This window comes from Diadema antillarum, unplaced genomic scaffold, assembly GCF_040938485.1.
Source record: "Diadema antillarum isolate AM-2024a unplaced genomic scaffold, OU_Dant_1.0 scf00000070, whole genome shotgun sequence".
NCBI lineage: Eukaryota > Metazoa > Echinodermata > Echinoidea > Diadematoida > Diadematidae > Diadema > Diadema antillarum.
Genome location: NW_027270959.1, coordinates 3,446,157 through 3,471,495, shown reverse-complemented (window position 1 = coordinate 3,471,495; position 25,339 = coordinate 3,446,157). Strand labels below are relative to the sequence as shown.

General features: G+C 38.8%; 1 protein-coding gene across 4 annotated transcripts in view; it reads left to right on the top strand.

Moving 5' to 3' along the window:
* Positions 1-25,041, top strand: part of LOC139716797 (uncharacterized) — a 194,949-nt gene extending 169,908 nt beyond the window's left edge. Inside the window, exon 6 of one of the 4 annotated variants that reach the window (XM_071628325.1) lies at positions 24,802-25,041. In XM_071628325.1, coding sequence (XP_071484426.1) covers positions 24,802-25,014 — 213 coding nt within the window. In that variant the 3' untranslated portion in view covers positions 25,015-25,041. The remainder of the gene's footprint in view (positions 1-24,801) is intronic. The other 3 variants (XM_071628326.1, XM_071628328.1, XM_071628329.1) reach the window with 3 other exon arrangements.
* The last annotated feature ends 298 nt before the right edge of the window (positions 25,042-25,339 follow it).

Genomic DNA, 25,339 nt, shown 5'->3' with positions numbered 1-25,339 from the left:
AAAAGGAAGCTGGCACCCAAGGCCAGCCATTTTAACATCTTGCTTTCCCCCTGACAAATGTACTCAACACCGTTTCTGACAGTCGGGCCACTTTCAGCTAATGTAGAGGCGAGGAGCCCATTAATGTTTGACATTCTCGTTCATGGCAGGACACCAAGAATCTTCCCCTTTCCAGTGAGTTACCAGCTCTCAAGTCAGTGCCTCCCAGCTCTACACAGTTAATGATTCAATCCCATCCAGTGTCACTGTCAATTCTATCCCAGACCGCATGAAACACACACAGTTTATAATCATTTGATATTTGTATCCTGTGCTTTAAATAGGAGTAGTCACAATTGTTAAGTGTCACTGTGAAAAAATGGATCATACCATAAGATGGGAAGGCAGGATTTTTTTGTTTACTTCAACTTAACTTTGCTTAACTGTTACGAAATTGTTTCTGATGGAAGAAAGAACAGATAATAAATTGTCCTGTGTGTTATTGTTTCAGTATTTGTAAGCTAATATCTGAGACTATGTTTGTCTACAGAGCCACCCATGCTTTGACTGAGCTTGTCATGTATGAAATGGTAAAACTTAAAACACCATTTTTGTATTACAACTGTGCTACAGAGCAAGTAAACAATGCTGAATATGGAAGATTGCTAAGACAAGGATTTGAGAAAATGGGATTGATTGTCCCCACAAATTACAAATACTAACAAATATGACTATACAGTGATAATGATAATAATGATAATAATAATAATGATAATAACAATAATAATAATAATGATGATGACAATGATAATGATGATAATAATAACAATAAAAACAACAACAATAATAATAATGATAATGGTAATGATAATAATGATGATAATAACAACAACAATAATAATAATGATAATGATAATGATAATAATAACAATAATGATAATGATTTTTTATTTAATAACTTGGATGTTCATTGATTTGGACTTGGTGGGTGGGGGTGGGAAGCACTCAATACCTTTGTGATAAATACACTGTTTTTTAATGCTTTGTCAATTGTGTTGAAATATTGCTTTATATTTGAGATGTGCTTTAGACTTGTTTTGAGAACCACATGTTGTGCCATAACGGCGCCTTGAGTTTGTTTACATTCATATGATTGTGTTTATGATGCGTATCGATAATTAAGCTCAATTATTTTATTGTTCAGAAATTTAATTACTCCCTGCTCAGTTCAGTTACTCAATGATTTTTTACAATCATTTGTTTCTTTACATGTGCAATATTATTCAGTATTCGTACTCCATTATTGATAATTTTAATACATGCATTTTTATTGAGGGTTAAGAGGTCAAAGGTTTTAATCAGCGAAAAAGAAAAAATTTATGCATGTACTGTTTGTTGATAATTTCCATGGGAATTTTAGGGTCTTGGTTCGAAATTCAGGGATTTGAGGCCAGGTTGAAATATCAATGTTTTACCTGTTTGTACAGTGTTTCCGTCATATTCATATTCATATCGATAGCCAATTTCACAAATATATATATTTATTTTGTACAATGTTGTATTTCTGTTTTAATTGTAAAATGAACAATTTCAGCTAATGAGCTGCATGTTCTTTTTTATTGTCAATAAACCTTCATTGAATTGAATTGAATTATAATAACAATAACAACAACAATGATAATGATAATGATAATAATAGTGATAATAACAATGATAATGATAATAATGATAATAATAATAACAACAACAATAATGATAATAATGGGGGCTACTTATATAGCACACAGGTCCACCTTGCCATGCTATGGCGCTTAAAAAACAAACAAACAAACAAACAAAAACCGCACTTGATTGTCAAAGGTAATGCATCTTAATGTACATTGAGCACGCTAAATATTCTGTGACAGTAGTTTCGGAAGGACGATATTATTTAGTGTCATATCTGTATTTAACTTTTCAAAACTGTAAGGAGAGCAATCTGTTCTCCATGGCAAAGAAGACAGCCTTTAATCCTGTAGATGTTGGTGGCAGCGTTGTCTTTGTAAGTGATTGTGTGTATGTGTGTGTGTGTGTGTGTGTGTGTGTGTGTGTGTGTGTATGGGGGGGGGGCGGACAGAGAGAGATTACCCGTTCAGAAGAATTTGCTGTGATGCAAAGTGAAAGCTGCAATCTTTAATTAATTTGGTTACCATTTAGGTTGGGGAAGAGTGAGTTTTCAAGGCACACTCAAAAGGTTAATGACATCTGCAGAAGTCTCAGGGATGTCGTGACCCAAATTTGAGGCTAGAGTTACAAAAACAAACAAACAAACAAACACCCACATACACAAGCACACACAGGCACAAATGCACAGAAACTCACATATACATGATTTATATGTAGATCACACCTTTAAAATCCACCATCACACCCCCACATGCACCACTACACACACACATGCACATACACACATACACACTGAATGCCTTATAGCACCATTTGCTCTTTTCCTTGAATGCAAAAAACCTTCACAATAAACAACTGTGGTTCTGATCTTCATCGCCACAAGATGTCTGAGAAAATGAAACCACAAATTGATTGTCCAACCTCCAGTAATGCCTCAGGAATACAATCAGTTCTGAAAAGTCTCTAGAAATCAAACACACACACACACACACACACACACATACATGCTCTCTCTGTTCCTCTCTTTCCTATCTCTTACTCCCCCTCTTTGTCTGTACATATATTTCATATGATAAAATTTTGTAATATCATCTACTGAGAACCAAAAGGGCTTATTGCACTTTTGGAGGTATTGAGTTACATGGGTATCATGTTTAATAGAGCTCAATCTCGTCTATGTTATAATGTCAATTTTTAAATCATTTTCAATTTTCCGTAAAAGTATTAAAAATCAAAATCACAAGGCTGCTATTTTACTCTGTGTAAATGGAACAGCGCTTTTAAATCTTCCCACTCTTGATGAAATAAACTTTTCATTTCATGAAAATTGATGGTCTTGTTTCTATTTACGCTTAAATCTTAGAACGCGATAGTGTCCTTCTAGTTCTCAACTGATGATATCATGAGCTTCCCTTCTTCTCTGTCTTATCTGTGCCCTGTTGTCCTAAAGCCACATCTATCTTCTATGTCTTTCTCTCTGGACCACCCTTTCCCTTCTTTCTTTCCCCTTCCACCTTCCCCTTTTCTCTCCATCCCAAATTTCTTTCCACTTTCTTCACCTCTTCCATCACTCACTCATAAAGCTCCTCTCTCTCCTCCTCCTCTGCCTCATTCTTCTCTCTTTCTCTCTCTCTCTGCCACGTCATCCTTCTTTTCATCTCTTCTCTCTCCCCTGCCCCATTTCTCCATCTACGCATTTTGATGTCCTCCAAATCAATACACCTTGTGGCGCGAGTGATAAACTCCTTTCAGGAAGATACAGAGAAATCCACGAAAATTTGTTCATTTCCCCGTGATTATTGATTGCTCGCGTGCGCCCAAAAATGCTCTACAGTGGAAAGCATCTGCGTTCTATCGTCACAAGCGTAGCTTTTTTTTTTTTTGTGCCACACACGTAACTTGTCCGTTTGCTATTATATGTCTTTCAATAGCCAATTCTGTCTTTCTTTATTCCTTTAGTGCTGTAAACATAGTTTATCTAATTCTGTCCAGTGTGTGGGTGTGCAGACTTATGCATCAATTCTGTTGTTGATCTAAGCCAGAGATATTATCCCACGTAGTTGGCTCATCTGAAGTAGACAGCTGTGTATTGCTGATCAGCCTATTATAGTGTAACAGGTGTATTTTCTACCCTTACGTGTACCTTCAGTAAATTGGGCTTGGAGTTCTTTTGAAGGGCACAGTGGATAGATACAGGAGTGTATCACTAAAAGCTTAATAGATGACGATATGACACAGATTCATCTAAGAAACATAAATCATCGTATGCATGTACAAGTGCCTTGGGTGTATAGATTCTATTTCCTTATTACTCATAGTGTCTTTGTGCTTGGAGATGTGTTGACAAAAATTTACAGTGTACAACTGTATGGTATGTACACATACACACACATGAAGTTTCTGTTACCTTTAACCCATTGAGGATGAGTCCCGAGTATACTCGGGTGGGTGTCTATGGGAAATGCGTGTTGTAGCAAAATCAGCCCGCCCTCAATGGGTTAAAGACAAGAATAGATACTCCAAGTCTATTTCATTTTTTCTTGTGCCTGTGGACACAGTAATATCCTGATTTTGTCATGGTTCCATGGTTTTGATGTTGTAACAAATGCAGTTAATACCCCTCTCTCTTCCACCTTGCATCTCCCTTCCCCTTTTCAAGTTTTCTGGAGATGGATGTATTTTGAGCTCTCTGCCTGGTAAACATGGTCCATCGCCTTCCATGTTTCTTTGGAAGACAACTCACGATAGGAGAAATTGGCAGAGCATTTAATATGTGGTGACACGCATGCAGTGTGCTCACTGGACCACATCATATCTATGGGATCCACCTCAACACCCCTCCCCCGTCCCCTTGATGCACCCAACATCTTTCGCCCAGCACTTAACCCACTGATTTTGCTACAACACGCATTTCCCATAGACACCTGCCTGAGTATATTAGGGACTCGTACTCAACGGGTTAAAGGGTGTGTACAGTTCTGGTCGATGTGAAGATTTAGCTTTTAACGTTTTGTGAGATATTCAGAAACCACTCTATGAGATGTCAAAGAGCATGCAGTTCTAAAGGGTATCAAAAATTTATTAGATAAAAATCGGTTTTGAAATGGCTGAGATATCCAAAAACAAGGTGAAACAAAGAGATGCTAATAAAGTTTGGGCATGTCGCCTTTTATTATAGCTCTTTTTAGGATATCTCAGCCATTTGAAAACCAATTTCCATCAAACAAATGTTGAATCCTTCATAAAATTACATGTTCTTTCATATTTCATAAGAGACTTTTCATTATCTCACTTAGGAATGTTCAAAACATGAATCCCTACCTCAACCAGTACTGTACAGTCCCTTTAAGAGTATGAATGACATGACTTCATGCATAGGGAAGGTTGTTTAGCTGGGATGTTCGTGCTTCAGCGGGAGCTTTCTAAGCATGATTTGGTGACTCAGTGATGTGCATACTCTGCGGTGGGAACAGGGTTTGGATTTCACATCGATAGACTTTTGCCATGTTTAGCAGCGTGTTACCTCCTCTGTCGGTAGCCTTGTGCTTCTGTGTGGTTAAGCCTCAGCCAGGTAAACCACATACAAACTCTGCCTTACCTTGAGAATCTTGAAGGCAAATCGTGGAGCCCATAAATATACACTTATATGTTGTTGGCAACCACATTCCCGAAATAGGGTCTATTTCATGATTGTTTATTTGGCATTTTTGACGTTGTTGTGATGTGCTACTTGATAGTTAGTATGGTATACTTTTGTGTTTACCTTCTACTCTGAATATGAAGTATATGATTTTGAAATGAAAGATGTATAATATGTTCTACTTGCATGTTGACTTTTTTATTTTTGGTAGATGTCCCAGCTCCTCATTTAGGCATGTTTTGTTGTTTATTTGCTGTAGATTGAGAGCTTGCACCTGCTGTTTGTAGACAGAGATAGGGTACGCTTCTACACAGTTATGATTCATGTAACATTAAGTTTTAAGCTTTTGACCTCTGTGGCTTTGAAAAAGATACCAAAGCTCAAGGCCAATTGGTTGAGTTGTAAACTAATTTGTATGTTATCAAGAATGTTTTTTTTTTTCCCGATATGATGTGATTATGTTTTGATTCTTTGATTCAAAGGATGCATCAAATCGTCAGCTCTGAAAGTTTTTCTGTATCATAGAATGTATAGATAACATGTCTCTTCTACAGAATCATCCAGTTCTTTACACATTTGAATGCTACATTATATCACCGTATTAATGTATTTCCACATTTCACAATTATACTAATTGTACAACATCAGATTAAAATAGAGCAGCCTCTTACCTGCTCATATTGATTTAAATGTATTCCTTTTTTTAAGGAGAAGCAAATACAATGTCAACAGTAATCAAAGATTAGATATTTTTTGCTTGTATATTTTTTTTTTCCTTTGGCTGCTCTAATAGCAGCTGGCAAATGACGTGAGCCGATGCTGTGAAGTAGCGAAGAGGGATCAGGTAGAATTAAAGAAGAGGAGAGTGGGATTAGAAATCCATCAAACTCCGCCGTACATGTCATCCACGAAAGGGTGGAAGTGTGAGAGGGCGAGATGGAGAGAGGGAGATTGAGGGAGACAGTGACTGTCCTTGGTCTCTCTGGATGCACCAGGGATTGGACGTCAAATGATTGAAAGTTAGGGAGGACGAATCGGTCAGGGGTGTTCTGTCTCCGAAAACAATCAAGCGGTAATTGGCATAGCGGCCGCGCTCCTCCCGCACCGCTTTTGTTTTTGCTGTCGTACACATGCGGAGGGGTGCTGCCGGGGCCTCTCCGTGCAGCGTGGCCCGAGATGGAACTTGGGACGTGCATGATTGATGGAGGATGGTGCCGGGCGGAACCCTGGGATGCTTACAATAGGGAGAGGAGGAGTGGGGGGGGGGGGGGGGGGGGGGAAGGGGTGCAGTTGGCTGTGAATGAATGAGGGGAGGAAGAGGGGGAATAAGTATGCAGTGGTGTTGGCTCACTGGAAGGGCTGACATTCCACCACAGGGAGATGTGTTGATGCTGTAAGATGAGAGTTTGGGACACTGGACACTGCTACTTGTTGGAAGAGCTATAGGTCTTGATTACAGTGCAATATCCGCTAGTAGACAAATACCGCACATCTTTGCTTCTCCAACTACAGTCCAACCTCTCCTATCCGGCTGGCTTCCCTTTATCTACATCTCTCTATTATCTCGTTGTGATCTCAGCAGGTTTTCTTCTTTCTTTTATTTTTCAAGCTAACAATTACGGGGAAAGAGGAATGTCAAACTCAAACAACATTCCTGCACAAACTCACATGAATTACAAATGTACATATTATTCCCAAAATAATTAACATACATTCACATCTATTTTTCATCTCAATAACATGCATTCAGACATTCACTACCCCCAAGTCACCTCAACAACACGGAGAGAAAACTTGTTATCAAATTAGGGCACGGTACAGGCAATCTTTTTTCGTCAGCTGTATTGAGCTGTATGTCTCCCATATCCGGCCAAATCCCTTTATATACAGATGAGCGCCGGTCACGACATGTCCAGATAGGAGAGGTCGGATTGTATGCTGTTATTCCAATGTGACTAGACTTTTAACCACTTGACCTATCCAGTTTAGAGAGCATTAAGAATGATTTTTTTTTTGTTTTAGACAAAAGACCTAGACATCTCTTCAAGACTATGCATTTCTTTTGTCATTACTGTACCACTTACTTCATCAGTGCACAAGATTTGAACACTTGACATAGGTAATGTACAGTTTATTTATTCAAAAGTGCACATTAATGTTTTGACATTTCCATACCACCTCCCCCGCCCCATAATAGAGATGGATAGAGAGAGAGAAAGAGAAAAAAAAGAGACAGCATGAATAGAAGAAGTGAAATATGATGTTAAAAGACATGAAAGATTGTTAAAAACAAACTATTTTTTAAAACCATGTTGGCAAGCTGGGCAGTCTGCAGGAAATTATCCAGCAAACTAGCTACAGAAGATCAAATACATATCTCTAAAAGAATTGGAGAAAAACACCAGTGAAGGACTTTACTTCCAAGAAAAGTTTGTTACCTGCCCCCTGACCCTAAAGTGACCCTAAAGATAATGGAGGTAAAAAGTGGGAAAGGGCCAAAGAGTTGTCAGGAGAAGCTTAGGAATTGTAATCTGATTAATTTTGATACTGATGACTTGCTATAACCCCCCCCCCCCCCCCCCCGAAAAAAACCAAGCAATCAAACACACAAAAGGAAATAATAACCAGAGGATTATGATAAATGGCATCTTACTGAGGTGTTTCATATTATGACTGAGACTCCTTCCTCTTCATCCAGAAGGTTGTAGGTTCAAGCCTCTACCAGCATCGGTATCTCTTGACTTTATCTCCTACTCTCATAATACTATTCATCACCTGAAGTTAAATTTTGATTTAGGGTCATTTTATGTTGAATGCCAAAGAACAAATTCAATACATTGTGAAGCAGGTGCAGAGAAATACCACCCCCCCCATTGAAAATACCCCTGTAAATTATAGCACTTGAAAAAGATACTTAGTGTACATCTTTATGCATTCAGATACATTCTAGAAGTCTTGTCTTGAATTCCTTCCTCTACCAAACATACATTATGATCAGAGCTTTGTCATTTTTTTTTCTTCTGATAAGGCTTTAAGAAATATAGATTTCAACTTCAGTTAATAAACCAGGATGGGACCCCTTTGACATTGCTCAGAATTCGTGGTAAACAATCACTTACGAGAGTTTTGTGCACGGCAAGACTGACGAGGCGTCGCCGCACGCGAACGCCGCAAATTGTTTTCCCATGGCGCCACGCTATCCGATAACAGTGACGCAGGTATGCAACGGAGGAGGCTTAAATTGATGGGGGAAAAACACATGCTGAAGAGGAGACGGATCACATCAGCCCATTTACGTTGCCAATTTGGACCCATTCGGCGAAGATACGTCACCAAGAGAAGGCATCTGTGACTAAATAAGGAGAAGCCATCAGAAATGTCGTCCTCACAGGGGACCAGACTTTACTTTTATATTAGTATTCTACTCCGTATTTCACCCTTTTCCCTCTTTTGTACACTATTTGTATGCCATGGTGTAAATCCCCAACGCGCGACATTATCCGAGACCGCAATGCATGAGTGCTTTTTGAAAACTTTTTTTTTTTTGGTCAAAGCTGTGTGCTTTGTCATAGAAGGATTCAATGTAGAAATGCAGTGCAGCAAAGTCCACGAAAAAATTACAAGGTTTACTCTGATGTAAATTTTATAACAAAGCTGTGGCTGCTACTTTATCCCTTTTGTGTAACCAGAGAAGCATTTGCAAAAGGTAATTGCATGACAGAACAGAGTATAAAGAAAATTATCTGTGAATTTGAGAAGCTAGCAAGTATACAAAATATTAGGCATTGTATGCACAGTAGGTGAATTCAAGTCAACGCAGTGATACGATGTATGCTTCATAAAGACTGAAAGCTTTCATTTTCAAAACTTTCTTTAATTTTGAAAACCAGACAGGGGGTATTATATAGTCAGTAGCAAAAAAAAGTTAATGCCAAAAGTCAATTTTTTACTTTTCATCAAAATTACCTTGTTTCGAAGATTTCACTGCTGTCGTGTTTGCAACTTTATGAGGATAGTGGTGGTGATGGGTCACTTGTGGTCATTTCGGATATCAGTTGATGACAGTGAAAAGAATTGAGGGCCCCACTGACCATCCATCACTCGTGAGGTCAGTGAATTTATCAATGTCCATCCTCGCTGAATCAGGAACCTTATTTTGGTTACTATGATAGATCGGTCTTGGTTTCACTCGGTGTTATATTTCTCATCCCCGCAATGGCTCCTGAGCGCCTCAAGGATGAGGGACAAACTTATGGATTGAGGTCTGGCCGAGATGTGACAGAATTTAGCCCCCTTGGAAATGGGAAGAAGAAGGAGAAAAAAAAAATCGGCAGTGGCAACAAATGATCCCTGAAGACGGGACCGTGGCCGTCCCTTTATCCAATCTCGCTACACTTAAGCTCATTGTCAGAAGTCATTCTTTGCATACCCTCCATTTGGACACAGATGTACTTTGAAGCAGTCTCGAGGGGGAAAATGCCGGCATTTGTTTCGCAATTATTTACTCTTTTTTTTTTCCCTCCTCCTGCCAAACCCTGATGTCGAGATGGAGAGGTAGCGTTTCTCTCCCCCGACGTCACCCCGGGAGAAAAGTGCAGCTTTCAGATGAGGACGACACCGCCATTCTCCGGGTGAGAAATTTCTCCGACTGGGAGGAGGAATCTTTTTTGCCTGGAAAACTGTCCTCCGGTGACAGATGCCTGCCTTGTTTCATGCCGTCATGGAAACGATCCCGACGAGGTTCCCAGGTACAGGTTGCTGATATGCACATCTGCGTTAAAGTGCCACGCAGAGTCTGTGATAAGTTCTCTTCCGTCCGTGTTGTTCAGTGATCGGCACACTTGGCTGGCGTATAAAGCTGTCAAGATTTCCTGATTCTACTGGAGGCTTCCTGAAAACTTCAGTATTTCTTCATGCCTGGATTAAAGAGAATTTAGAAATCTTCCCAATTTGGGAATTTGTTTTGCCCATTGAGTTGTATGTACACCAATGTAACAGACAAGTACAGGTGACTCCAGCTATAACAAAGTCCTCGGGACTGAAGTTTTCTTTTGTTACATTGAAATTCCACTATGGCCAGCTAGATAAGGTACTAGGAATATAAAGATCGTAATTTTGGGACCTGAATTTTCACTTTGTTGTGACGACAATGTTATTATAGCCATGTTTGTTGTATCGGGAGTGCTCTGTATCCGGAGTGCTCTGTATCCTTTTGACTGCTCTTTGTTTGTTTCATTTCCATCTGTGAAGATGGCTAGATAACTGGTCTTCCATGGGGTCCAGTTGTAACTTATGGGGTGTGTGACCACTTTGCCAGGTTATGTACCCTGCTCTTTGCAATGAATGAATGAAGTCGGATCTTTTATATGTGCATGAATTGTGACTCTCTCACACACTGGACCTCCATTTTATGTCCTATCCATGGGACAAAGTATTCTTCCTCTTACTAGAGGGAACCTTATGATCGCATGCAACATTGCTCAATTAGACTGGGGAATCCAACCCGGGTCCTCAAGACGTGGTACCGACTGAGCCAAATCACCACCCTGTCTTTTGAATCTTGCTGATTCTGATGGGTGATTATTGGCGGTCTGGGGGCATTCATCATGGGCCAATCAACACAAATGAATCAAACTGTTAATGTTCTGTTATTGTGCAATCCTGTTGAATCTTGTAATGGATCCATATGGATTTTTGCTTATAAATGTTAATAGCCACTTTTCTGATATTCAAATTGTACACGAACTGAAGATGAGTTCAGGATTGCCACTGTTGTCTTTATATTCTGCACACATGCCCTCACATTTGTTGAGAGATTTTTTTCATGTTCTGTCATGAAGCATCCTATTATCGGGTTGTTGATACAGAAGACATCCCATTATTGTAAAGCAGACAGGTAGAAAATGCCTATGTGCTTTTCAGTATACGAGAGATGATTATCTCTCAGCTGTTTGGAAATATTTGGTCATTTTAAAGCGACATGACTTTGACATTTCAGAACTTCCCTCTTCAAAACTTAAAAAGAGAAAAACCTTCTTGCAAATATAATGAATGCTTGCTTAAATGTGTTTGAAGATTTTTCCAAGAAATAAGTCACATGCCATAACAAAGAGGCTTAAAACTTGTAAATTTTTCTTTCTTCTGAACGTGTCAAATTCCTCCTTTATACTGATTAGATTGAATAACATTTAAAAAGTTGTATCTTTCCTGTTATTGTTTTCTCTGGGGAAGGGGACACCAAGTTCACATGAAGTTATCAAATAATTTACACTTCTTGCCAAGGGACATCTATCTCAATGTATCCCTCTTGAAATTTGATTTCTTTGCAGTTTGATGAATTACATTTTCCTGTTATTGCCAGTGCTTTGTTCGAGTTAGCAGACACCCTTAAGGGAAGAACCTTATTCTGTCTTAGGTTTGCTTCCGTCAGAGAGTATTAGAGTGGAACTGAATTCGCTTCTTAGCATCCATTTCATTTTCCAAGCACCAGCAGCGGTGTCTGGATGTGAACTCACCGGTGTGAATCATGCCGTGACGTGACGCTGACTTCTCTTTACGACTCTTCGTGCGCAGAACGCACACCTCCACGGTGATAGTAAATCTTTTCATGGTCCTCAGGGAATATTTCGTCACAGGGATGTGTACACGCATACATTATGTAACTGCCCAGAAAAGGGGAGCAGTTGAGAACTACATATACCTGCTGATCTTGGTACACTATCAAATTTGTCGTCCTGTCCTCATGAAATTTGCAGCTCTGATTTTACCTTATTACTTTAAAAAAGAGGATTTCAAGTCCGGTTCTAAGCTAGTCAGATAAGAAAGAATAAAATCTTATGAACACAATGGTGGAAATTTGATCAAAATCGGGTAAAAACTAAGGAAGTTATGAACTTGTGAATTTTCGCTAATTTCTGCAGAGAAATGAATGAGTTGATGATGTCATCACCTCACAATTTTCCATTGATCATGTACAAAAAAAGAAATAATGAAAACTCAGTGTTTCTGTTTTAAAGTGTAAAAAGTGGTGCTATTCCTGGTTAAATAACTTCAGAATAATGACTAGTTAGATATATATCAGGATTTGAGACTGGGGTGAAATTGTGTTTGAATGAAAAACTGGAAATTTCAAAATTTTATATACAAATTATGGCAAGTTGTGAGGGGATGACATCATCACTTCACTCTTTGCATATTCATATTGATTGTTCCAGAACTGTTTGTGGAACAATTAGTGAAACTTCAAAATGTCATAACTTTGTTAAAAAAATTTTTTTTCTGATTTTGATCATATATTCATCGTTGTGCTGTTATAGAGAAAGTTTTACTTGTTTTCAGGCTAAATTTCTTCTGCACTGGAATTCCCCTTTAAGTTTTGAGAGAGATAATGAGGGACTGAATAAATTCACTTAATCTTGGCATGATCAAAGTGAAATCTCTAAAATTTTCCAATTTGAGACAGAAACCTGAATGGTAAACTTCTAAAATGTTCTGCCAATCTAAGGATCATTCATAGATTAAGCAATTTAAAGTGTGTGGTAATTCTGCAAATTAGATAGGCTATGTTATATTACCATAATAGGGCTCCAAATTAAAAGAAGTCTTTATTCTATATGAAATATTAGCATTGAATGATAAAAAGATTAAACTCGTAAAAAGATACAACTTCAAACCTCCAAAAATATTGTCTCTTGGTCTTGATGGTCGAAGGAATGTACATTGAATATTTCTAGGCTAGTGTTGGTCATGGATAATACTACATAGGTTCACTGGGCATTGGTTCATGTAAGGATTCATTTTGAATCATCACACTTCTTTGGAGTGCAGTTGGTCCCTCAGGGTGTGGACGGAGTGCATAAGGTCCCCATGGTTGTATCAAATTCTATGTCTGCGTGTGAGATCTTTTGATACTAAGCCATCCCTGCTTCAGATTACACAAAGAGGCCAAGTATGCACAAGTGACGCATCTTGCAGCCTGGCCGAGTCTCCCCGATTCCACAGGAGCCTCCTGGAAAAATGAACTATTTCTCCATGACCTAACAAGAGCATACTGTAAAAGTGGATATTTTCATGAGACTAATTTTTTGCGCTCAACTGGGTAAGAAGAGTTTTGCATGTTCTTAATTCCGGGGAATGAAAACCTCAACTACTGGAACATATGGCAAGCAAAAATACTCGCATGCTTTTATTTTTGGGCTAGTGTCTGGTTGCGCGAAATGCACGAAAATTTCAACACCGTGAAAATTTCCACTTTTACAGTATATGTAAGCCTTTCTCTTAGGTGAATTATCTTCACAGACGTACATGTATGTAATGCTCAAGTATCTTCCCGAATGCTTCTTGGAATAAATCCTCTCTAATTTTGATGTGTGGATGTTGACAGCTGTACATTAAAATGCTACGCATTGTGTGTCATTTTAAGTGTAGACTCATGTCTGGCTTTGTTAGGAATGCATTTTGTATGTTCCATCTAGTATTCATCACGTTTCATCTATTGTATGAGACTGCATCTGGAATGTCCTTTAACGTTCCTCTCCTATCTTTTCTTGTATTCTCCTTGTCTGGTGATGATTGCGTGAGAGGACATCTTCGTGTTCGGTGTCACAGCTATTAACCCCGGTACGCCTGCATGACAGTTGTGATGAATGAGCTCCGATGTGGCTATTGGCTGCTACCTGTGAAGCTGTGGCAGCCTCTCTTTGAAACATGGCATGTTATTCATGTTTGCTTGATTGCACGGATGTGGAGTATCTATCAGATTGGGTGAGAGGAGGGTGATTCGTCTTGGGACGTAGCACGCGCTCTCTTCTTTCGTCGGATCGTTGCCGTTGTTTGTGCAGCAAACGTTGCTTTCATCTCCTGTCGTATTTAATCACAGTCGAGAGGAATTGCTCCAAAACTCTTTTCTCTCTCTGAGCATTCGGTCTTCCTTTGTCATTAGAAATTTTCTCTCTTCCTTCATCTCAGCGTTTGATTTCTCTCTTTCTAATCTCTGCATTTGATCCCCGTAATGCTTTGATTGCTGACGTGTCATACCCTTCTTTACCATCCTCCGCGCCTCCTGTATCAAGTTCTGTTTTTGCTCGTGCCAAATGTATGTTGCTTGTCTTTTGGGAATGCGCGAGGTGTGGCGCTTCCTTCTCCTCCTGGATCAGGGAGTAATGTGGAGATTGGGAGGAAATCTGCATCACCAGTTTCTCTCATCCCGTCTCCATGGCAACTCACCCATACCCTCCTCAAGGCTTTGGCCCCTTCTTGAATTCATTTCATGCCAGCTCTTACCCGCTACCCACTCACTCTCATCTCATCTTTTTTTTTTTTATCTTCAGCTTTCTTCATGGGGCAATTTAAAGTTCAGTGTGCTGTTATCTCATCTCTCTCTCTCTCTCTCTCTCTCTCTCTTTCTCTCTCTCTCTTTCTCTCTCTCTCTCCTTCTCTTTCTCTTTCTCAATCTCTTCTTTTGTCAATCTTTTGCAATATATCACATATTTGTTTGTCTGTTCATCCATATGTCTTCATCATTATCTTGAAACATCTGTCTATAAAATTCCTCCCATCCACCTATCTACCCTTCACTTAGATCCACCTGTCTGTTTTCCTATCTATATATATGTATCTGTTCATCTGTATTTCCATCCATATTTATCTGTCAACCTGTTTTTGATAAACTTAGTCAGTTTATAGAACTTTGGTCTCCTCATAACTTTGTAGCCTTCTTTATTAGATACAAAGTGTCCTTTAACATTTCTGTCCAACATTCTATATATTCATCCATTCATATATTCATTGTATTTATACCTTTGTGGCATCTCTTGCTTGCAAAAATTATGCCATTGACATTTTCCATGATAAATGTGTTGTGTAATGTAAACATCCTAGAGCTATGAAACATATGTTGGCTAATTTGCAGGGGGGGGGGGGGGCGTTGTCCTCAGTCACATATCATCTAGTGGATAAAATTCTGTGTTTTGTTCAAAGTTTTCTGGAGTGGTCATTTGCAATATTTAGATTTTGTTTAAAAAAAAAAAGTCTATCCACCACATGTGCACCAAAACAAAATTTAATCACCCTGTTTTCTGTGTGATTCAAAAATTCTCAAAGACTGTATGTAGCACTCAGCAGGATTAGGTAAAAAAATGAATTCATGAGAAAAACCCTTCCCTGAGTATTAAAGCAAGCTGGCTTCTTTGGGCAAACCCAGCTCATTAAATCATTCCTCCATGATAGCAGCTACTTTCAAATACCATCTTACATATCTTGCAAAAACATGTGCATAGGCAATAAAACATTTAATACGTAGCCAAGGGACCTTGCAGATTAGCACATTGAAGGCGTGACCTTTGACCCTGTGAGGACCGGTACGCTGTACATGCATTGGGTTTCTCCCTTGCACTCAATGCCAAGATTCCCTGAGCATACTGTTAACATTTCCTTCCTTTGTGCCCCACGTTCATGTGAAGGAGTATGGAAACATGCGGCGACTTCCAAATCATTCGATCTCGAGCAGAATACGTGCCGCAGGGTCACATTACCACTCAGCTGCCAGCATTAAATCACCGTACCCTGCATTACCCAGGAGTCTTTCTTTCTTTTTTTTCACTTCAAACAGCATAAAGAATTCTATCCAGGCTTCTTTTTCAAGCTGCTGGTTGTCATGGCAACGAGCACAAATCCTATAATCTGATTGGCTGTGGCTAAATCAGATTCTTTTTTTTCTTCATGTGTGTGTAACTGTTGCAAAAAATCCAATGAGAGTTGAGGTTTGTGTGTCTTTTGTGTGGTTCGTGTAATTACACTGGACATCTGTTCAATCTTAACAATTCCTTTTGCTCCTGAAGAAAAACTAACCACTTTTTGTAAAAATTGGAATGAAATTTGAACAGCGAGATGAGTTAAAGTTTCAAAAGTTTTGCAGAAAAAAAAAGGTGCTACTAGTCATAACCACAATGGGAGAATTGTGAGGTCACATATGACATCACATCATCCTATAAATGTAGATTATGATCATGGTTACAGCACCTTTTCATGAAAAGATAAAAATCTTATATCTTATAACTTTATATTTTTGTGTGTCTATCCTGCTTAACACCTGATTCATGTGAAACTACAGCTACTCTAGTTGTATGGCTTTAGTATAATTTTTTTTTAAAGTCAGCTCATATTTTGAGTAGAGTTTCTCTTTAAGGAATTCTGTCACTGTTAGTAAATTGCAAAAGATGACTTCTGAGCTATTAGCAGCAATCTAGCCCATTATGAATAACTTTTTATCTCTCCTTCAAATCACAACGAAACTATTCGTCCTCCCAATCTCCGAACAATCCAGCATCCTAGCAGGAACGTTGGTTGCTACCACTTGCGCTCTGCCCCAATCATCACCGAACTGTTTGTTTTCGACCCGCGAGTAGCGTGATTTATGACTCCGTCACCGGGGCGAAACGATTAGAGTCTGGACCCATCAAGAGCCCCATTAGAGGGGGATGGCCCAGGGGCGGGCTTGGGAGGGGGGCTCCTCTCAATTTCCTCCATGTATCCTCCACCGGTAGAGGGGGAAAAAGGGCAACCCCATCTCCCATACGCCATCATCTGTCACTATTAATCACCATTGTTTTAAGCGATGCGGGACATTATGCCTCGCCGCTTGCGCTATGCTGTTGGCATGATGGCACGTTGTAGCATCTTGTTCCGGCCTTTCTCTTTGATAGAGGCTGTGCTAAGTACATGGTAAAGTCAAATGTAGCACACATATTAATGTATTAAGATGATTTCTTTTTAATGTTCTTTTGTCAAGTATTTTATTCACATTTCTTAATTATAATGATAGGGACACATCAATTACTAAAATGGAATAAACATGTTTTGACTTGAAATCTTTTGAGCTGTGTCATTACCGTATGTGACAGGGAACAAGTTTCAAAGACATTAAAAAGCAGAGTATTTTCTTAGTGATTGCTTTAACAGAAAGTGATTTTTGTTGAAAAATATGTATTGAAAATGCCGTTCATGCTTCATGACAATATTGGGATAATCAAGAAAGAAAATGTTTCACAAGATCTAAACAAACAATGAAAATAATTAGATATTATTGACAATAACCTCAAAGATTTTACATACACTGTAATTATGTTTTATCCATTATCAACTATAGAAACATTAATTGGGATGGTTTAGTGTACATGTAGGTTAATACCCCAATTGGACCACCTTGCCTGCTTATCAACTTGGTAGTGTAGGTGCAGGGCAGTATGTTTTGCCCCCTGGGTGTGGTTTTCCTATACACTGTCTCCCACCTGATATATATACACTCTTGATGTGTGTATCAATAGAAGTGTTTCATGCTCTGAACAATAGCAAAACACTACCTTTGATTCTCTTGTGCTCAAACTGTAATCCTACCCATTGAGAATTGATCACAACTGTCTCTGGACTAATAGGATTTTTTTTTGTCCAACACAGACATAATTTTTGTTGCAACTGATTGACAATAGACATAATTTGCCAACTGTCTTTGTCATGGTGCACTGTGAACAAGTGGTAGCTGATGGATTATTTGCCATTCTTCCATTTAGAAATTTAGGCAATGCCATGCAAATATAACCACACAGTGCATGGTGCTTGTATTTCTTCTGCACAGATTTTGTCCCAACACATATCAAGCAAATTTTATGATGTGAGAGCACTGCAGTAGGTTTGACCCATAGGGAAGCAAACTACCTCTCTACTCTCAATTTCATTTTCCACTGTTCAGCACTGACTTGGAAAGTTAGAGAAAAAAACGGTAGTCTTTAAAGATATATTTCCTGTATTTCGTAGGTATTGATGAATATCTGGCAGTAATGCCTGGAGCAGCTCATATTGCTCATCTCTGGCTCATAGTTTTGTTATTTGCTGTATTTTGCCCAGGTAGTTATTTGTTGCATCTAAAGCTTGCAAATCCAGAACCACTTTATTTTGACCTTTTGGGCACTCTCCTACCCCCGTATGCGCTGCACTCTCTAAGATCATTCCATGTTTGTTTAGCTGCTTAGCAACTAAATGCTTAAATGCACTTGGAGTTATTACCCTCAGCCAAAGATTAAATGGCCTATTTATCATTCCGTTTTGTCAACTTATTCCAGTCTGCGCTTTCTATCTGAAATGGCTCTGCTATGTTTCGGTCATGGTGAACTTTGAAACCAGGTAGGGTTCACATTGCTTTATCATTAGTTTCAACTATATACAGGAATATGACATATCTGTCATATGTGCAGTTTCAAAAGGATGAATTCATGCAAATTGAATAGATAAAGTAAGAGGAGTTTAATGCAAAGTTGTTAACATTTATACTGATAGAGAACTTGAGCGTATATTTGATATCGTGGAAGTTAAATGCTTCAATCACAGAATTTACCCATATGCCATATGTCCGATTATTATTTCATTATGCTGAACAGCATCCTATCTACAAAAAAAGAGAGAAAATTCATCATTGAAATGATATTGCATTTAACCCATTGAGGACGAGCTGAATTTGCCGTAACACGTATTTTCCCATTGACACCTACCCAAGTATACCTGGGACTAGTCTTCAACGGGTAAATCAATAATTCTTAAAGTAAGATTGTGACAGGAGACCAGAAGATGGATGAATGTAACACAAATGACGAATTTCACCTTGTATCTTTTACTTTTCAAAGGGTGATCTCCTTCCCCTTCCCTGATTAGTTATGAGGTACGGTAGGGCAATGTGGTGGAGAAAAGCAGACTCCGTCTCACGTTACGAGCATTTTTGAGTACTTTTACTGATGGATATATGTCAGTCTGATTTTGTAGCACTCCACATGAGTCAGTCATATCAGATTTGACAGCCAAAAGTACACTCACACAGTTTAACCTCACAGAACTTAATTTGGCTTCTGATGGTAATATGGTTCTCAGCTGGCAATGTACAGTGTATTATATTCTCCTTATATTTAGCTTGCCACTATCCCAAGTACCGAGTATAAATATACAGTGCTTAATTTAGTTTTACTGCATATGATCTGATGGTTTTCTTTTTTTTTTATTCTTCAAATTCAGCCTATGACACATGAATGAAATACATACTCCTCATGTGCCTGCCTTATGGAAATCCATGTTAATCTGCTGTTGTACACTAAGCAGGGTTCTTGTGGGTCAGTAGGACCAACAATAGACTATCAGTCCTTAAGGTCCCTGATTCAATACCCCTGGGAGCTACTTTTGTGCCCATAGGCAGTGTACTGATCCTCATTGCCAAGTCCTTCAGAGGGAACCTGTTGTTGGGCCCTTGCTTTCTTGCTTTATACAAGCATTCAATCTTCCCCTCATAGCCACATAACAGCTAATCATGATTCAAAATCCCAATTCAATGTTTTCCAGAGAGGCTTAGAAAGTAGAACCAAAAGGAAATTGAATTGAGTTTTCCTAGTACAACTGTGAAGGGCTTTGGCATCATCTTCACACTACATGCTTTGATTCTTAGAAAAGAAAAGAATGTCAGGACATATTTCATACAAGGGAAAGAAAACTTATATAAAAAAGACTCAAAGAGAATCTGAAAGCAAATATTAACATTACAGTGATCTTACGTGTAGTAGATCATAGGAAGATATAAAGTAGCACAAGCAGTACAGCTCAGGATATGAGATATTTCTTCCATATCATATTCAATTCAATTCAATTCAATTCAATTCAATTCAATTCAATTCAATTCAATTCATTTCATTTCAATTCAATTCAATTCAATTCAATACTTTGTTTATTTCCATCATCCAAAAAGAAAAAGAAAACATGATATACACCAATTTTAAGGTGAATAAGCATCTTCTCATAAATACATGTAGGGCAAAACCCTGGTGTCATAGGTCTGCCATGTGCTTCCAGATACCAGCCTCACCAGATGACTGCATCATCATCATTATCATCACTGTTGCCATGGCAATATCATCTCCTTGCATTTTCTTGTTGAAACTCCTGTCACCCCCAAACCTCTTTTCTCATCCTCCTAGCAACAAGATCCTGGAGGAGGGGTAAGGGGAAACTGGAGGAGCATCAATCTTCCAGGTCTCCCTCTCCCCTCTCCTCTTTCCTCCGTGACATGACCACCAACTCCTTTTCATTCTCTGTCTCCTCCTCTTCTTTCTATTTCTCCTTCTCATCTTTTTCCTCCCTTCCCATCTTTCTTTTGAATGCAGGCTTGCATACTGATGATGTCAATTTGAAAAAAAAAACCAAATTGATAAACCATTTTGTATCATATCAGTATGTGAGGCAATGAAGGAATTTGACACCGAAAGTGGTGGCAAAAGCAAATATACTCCAATTTGTTAACTCGTTGAGGACGGTTTGATTTTGCTACAACATGCATTTCCCTTAGACGCTTGCCCGAGTATACTCGGGACTCGTCCTCAACGGGTTAAGGTGTACTTTACATCTTGCTTATATTTCATTGCATGAAGTGGTAATGGGTGGTTTATATATGTATCTGTGCTTACAAGGAAAACAAATGTTGCTCAGTTGTGGTGTTTTTCTGAGCTGTGACAAGAATTTCACAGGAGGGAAATGTTCTACATTTTCCTTCTTTGTAAAAATCTGGACCAAGGTCGGTAGTAGAGAAGACTTTCAACTGACCCGTGACTGACATCCATGCTATCTGTGATTTCTTTCTTTTTATTACGGCTTCAGAGTGGAAAGTTGAGAACATGAGTGAGCATATCCATTGGGCCTGTCCTGTCACCATGGCAAGGCCAGAGTAGAGTGGACGGTCATCAAGTGGCCGGAGCAATTGGGAGTGTGTGGCCTGAAGATGAAATGTCTCCCCCAGCAGAGAGCTGAAACGAGAGCAAAGAGAAGGAATTTGTGGGAAAGGGCGGAGAGGAAGAGAACAAGAAGTAATAGAGTAGTTTACGATGGCGAGGGTGATGTAAGAGAGATTGGCAGACAATGAATTCTTGATCAAAAGTTTCAGAGCAAAATACACGGGGGAAATGGTAGCAAGGGAGTTAAAGAGATAAAAAGAGAGAGAGAAAAAAAATCAAGACAGAGAGAGGGAGGGTGGGATAGGGAGAGAGTAACTAAGCAAAGAAGTACTGTATTTGCCGGCAATAAGGCTGTAGCGCCGGATAAGCCACATTCTGACTTTGATGATGAAAAACAGAAAAAAAAAATCTCAGGGGTTTTGTGCTGATCAAAACTTAATTACTTCTCTGCATTGTAATGCAGAACATCTGTTATTTCTCCATCTCTCCATGGGCTTTCTAACAATAATTTCTGCTCGTTTTATATCAAGTTTTTCCGGTTGATGCAAACTTCATGTCAGGATTTTGAACGATATTTCCGTGTGTAGGACTCTAATATGAAGAATGACTGAGCATGTGTACACTCACACACACACACACACACTACTCAATGGCCTAGTACCGGTGTGTCTTCATTCACACACACTATACTATTAAATTGCCGAGTATTGCATGAGATAGTGCTATTGTGTGATGTGTGCAGGATTGCAATTGCTGCAATGGCTTTGCGCACCAACTTGCAATAGTGCTGTGCTTTCTTTTCTACACTTTTGTTGAATAAGCACCAGCGACAGTGATAAGTATGTAATGAAAAAAAAATTGTGTCACTTAACTGCAGAGCATAGCAGTGTTTATGTACGATTGATTAATTCAGTGGTTGATATAGCATTGCTCATTGGCACATTGCATAGTCCCATGCATGATTATGTGTGTTTGAATGTATTTGTTTAAGTATGTACAGGTGAATAGATGGAAAGACATCTACTCTAGATATGAAGTCACTGATACCCCAGGTAGAACTTAAAAAGGATAGTAATATTCTATATGGTCTTTGAATTACATGACTGCTTAATTCACAACTTCTGGAATAGTATTATAACAAAGACTGTATCAAAAGTAAATAGTGCCAGTGATATACAAAGATGTGCATCAGTTTTAAAAAACAAAAGAGTAAAATAGATTGAACCTCTTTAGTAAGGGGAATGTAAAGAAGTAGGACATACCACTGTCTCAGAGGATTTGGTATATGATTTTATTTCTTCCTTGTAATATAAATTCAGTGGCCCGTTGCATAAAAGTTACTATTATGGTAACTTTGCCACCCAATGGTAACTTCCATGGAATTCTTGATTTTGATTGGCTGTTGAGTATTGTTGCCATGGTAGTTACCATTGGATGGCAAAGTTACCATAATTGTAACTTTTATGCAACGGGCCCCAGGACTGTAAATACATGGCAAGCTATGAGCAGAAACCAAAAGCATAAAAACTGTAGAGTTTTGTTGGACGATATGAAAGCAAGAAGAGATGATAGGAATAAGGAGGATTAAATGAGGTATAAAGAGAAAAAGAGGAAATATATAGAGATTAGAGAGATACAGAAAGACAGAGATTGGACAGAGGAAGTGAGAGAGAGAGAGAGAGAGACAAAAAGAGTGGGTGGAGAGAAAAATATAGGGGTGGAATCTTACACACATAAATAAAAGACAAGTTGAGAACACACATTCACACTGCATATGCACACACGCACACACATCCATTAGATAGATAGATAACGTCGCTGGGGCGACAAGACCTGGTATCTACAAAATATCAAATGTTCAGGAGAGCAAAAAAACATGGCAGCCAAAGCACTGTGGCGAATGGGATAGACATTCCTTTGACATGCTGTGGTGGCTTCATTTTTGGGGTAAGACATCTAGGATTTGGACAGGACATCACTTAACTGATTAACTGACCATTAATCCGAAAAAGTCATTTTCACCAAAATTGCAGATACAAGGTCTTGTCACCCCAGTGACGATAAATAGATAGATAGGAAGGTACATAGATAGATAGATAGGTAGATAGATAGACAGATAGGTAGATAGGTAGAGAGATAGATAGATGGATAGATAGATAGATAGATAGATAGATAGATAGATAGATATGTAGATAGATAGATAGATAGATAGGTAGGTAGATAGGTGGATAGGTAGATAGATAGATAGATAGACAGATAGAGAGAGAGAGAGAGAGAGAAGGAGAGAGAGAAAGAGAGAGAAGGTTGACACAGTGATGCACAGGATATTGCATTTTTGAACTTGCCAGAGCGCCCAATTGTCAGACCTGATTTCTCCACCACCTAAGTGGCAATTATTGCCCAATCTGACTCCTGATTGGACAGTCTACTTTAGAAGCAAGAAATGGGGTCTACAAGCATTCCAGAGCACTCACCATTATTTGCCTCTGTGTGAGTGTATACACAATGTGCTCTGTGTATACTTATTTTGTGTATGTGTGTGTGTGCGTGTGTTTGCTGATTTGATGGACTAAAACAATGCTACCAGTGTGTGTGTGTGTGTGTGTGTGCATAGTTGTGCCTCCTGTGTGAAAATCCTTGTGAAGCCCTTGTAATTATTGGAATGACTGGAATGCCAAGTATGCACAATGCATTCTTTGGTCTCTGCATTCTAAAAACCTTGAAATGCACGGCCACAAGACTGCTGTAAAATTTGGAAATGATTATATTCATAATTGTGGAACCCACAAAATTGATATGTTATCAGTATATGCTCATGTTTGTGGCTTTTCTTAGAAAGCTGTACCTTGTCATTAATGTCCAAATTCATATTTTGCTTGTGCCTTGCCAGTGTAAATCAAAATGACATTTCCTAATGCACCGTGCTATATATTATGTATTTCACAATGATGGAGAACATATTTTCTCAATCTGAGACAAATCAGTCAAGAGCCATGGAACTAGAGTTGGCGTATGTGGTATATTGGATTTATGGCAATGACTCACACATACACCACTTTGTGGTGAACACAAATTAACAAGAGGCATTTACAATGTACACTTAAATGCATACATGAAGAATCGAAAGAATGGAATGATTTTCAGTGTTCCCACAAGATTTATTTTCATTATTACAAACAGAAAAGCAAATAGAGGTACCAAATGTTGGAAATTTGTCACTGTGATTGATACATACTTTATAATTTCTCTTCCTTGGTGTAGGTTGATAACCTGTTGGTTGTAATTCCAAAGGTTGAATCTCTGACAGCCTTATTCTTTTTCTAGACTTTCAGGCATCAAGCAGAACAGTGTATCAATAGGCACGGTCAGACTGGCAAAGGATCGAGAAGTTTAACATCGCGATCTTTAAGATCTCAAAGTTTTGCCAGTGTGACCGCACACTTCCCACGAAACTTCCCACTCCACCTAGGGATATTTCCCTCACCCCCGTCAAACTTCTCGATCTGTTTGCGGGCGGTGTCTCCGAAGCATGAGGTCATTTTCATGTACAGATGTGCATTGCTACGTCACAATCACTAGCCATCAGACGGCGCACTCTTTCTTGGGCGTGCGTACCATTGACTCAAACTTCGCGATCTTAAACTTCTTGATCTTTTGCCAGTCTCACCGCACCTAATGTTATCTTCTTTCATTTGCTTTTTTGCTACTCTTAACTGTCCCAAAGTTGTAACCCACACTTTACTTCAATTCTATCTCTTTCAGATCGTGTGTGATTGTCCTACAGAAGCGGAATTACAGAGGCTAGCCCTTGTGGAACGCCATGTGAGTATTGAACCTCTGATTCACTGTCTTATGTGTCCTCATCCCCTCTTCCACGCCTCCTTCCTAAAAAAAAAGGAACACAAACCCATACCGAAACAAAATACCTTGCCGTCCGAGTCATTTGAAAAGCTTTTGTGGAAATACTCTGTCTAAATCAGGGATTTAGATTATACGACATAAGTGCATGTGAGAAGAAATTGACCAGATAACAAGATATCAAATATTCGTAATGGAATACTCAGTGACTAGTGAAAATATGATTGCTAATAATATTGGCAATGTATATTTCTAGCATTTGTAAAACTATGCCAACATTGTATATTGTATATAGCTGTTATCCATACTTTTTTTTAGGGGGCATGAAAAGTATCATTGAAAAGTCTTCTGGCAATACACATACTGTTACAATTTTCAGGGATCACATTTATATAACGTGTAAGCAGAATATTTCATGAGATTCTTACTTTTGCGGATTTCT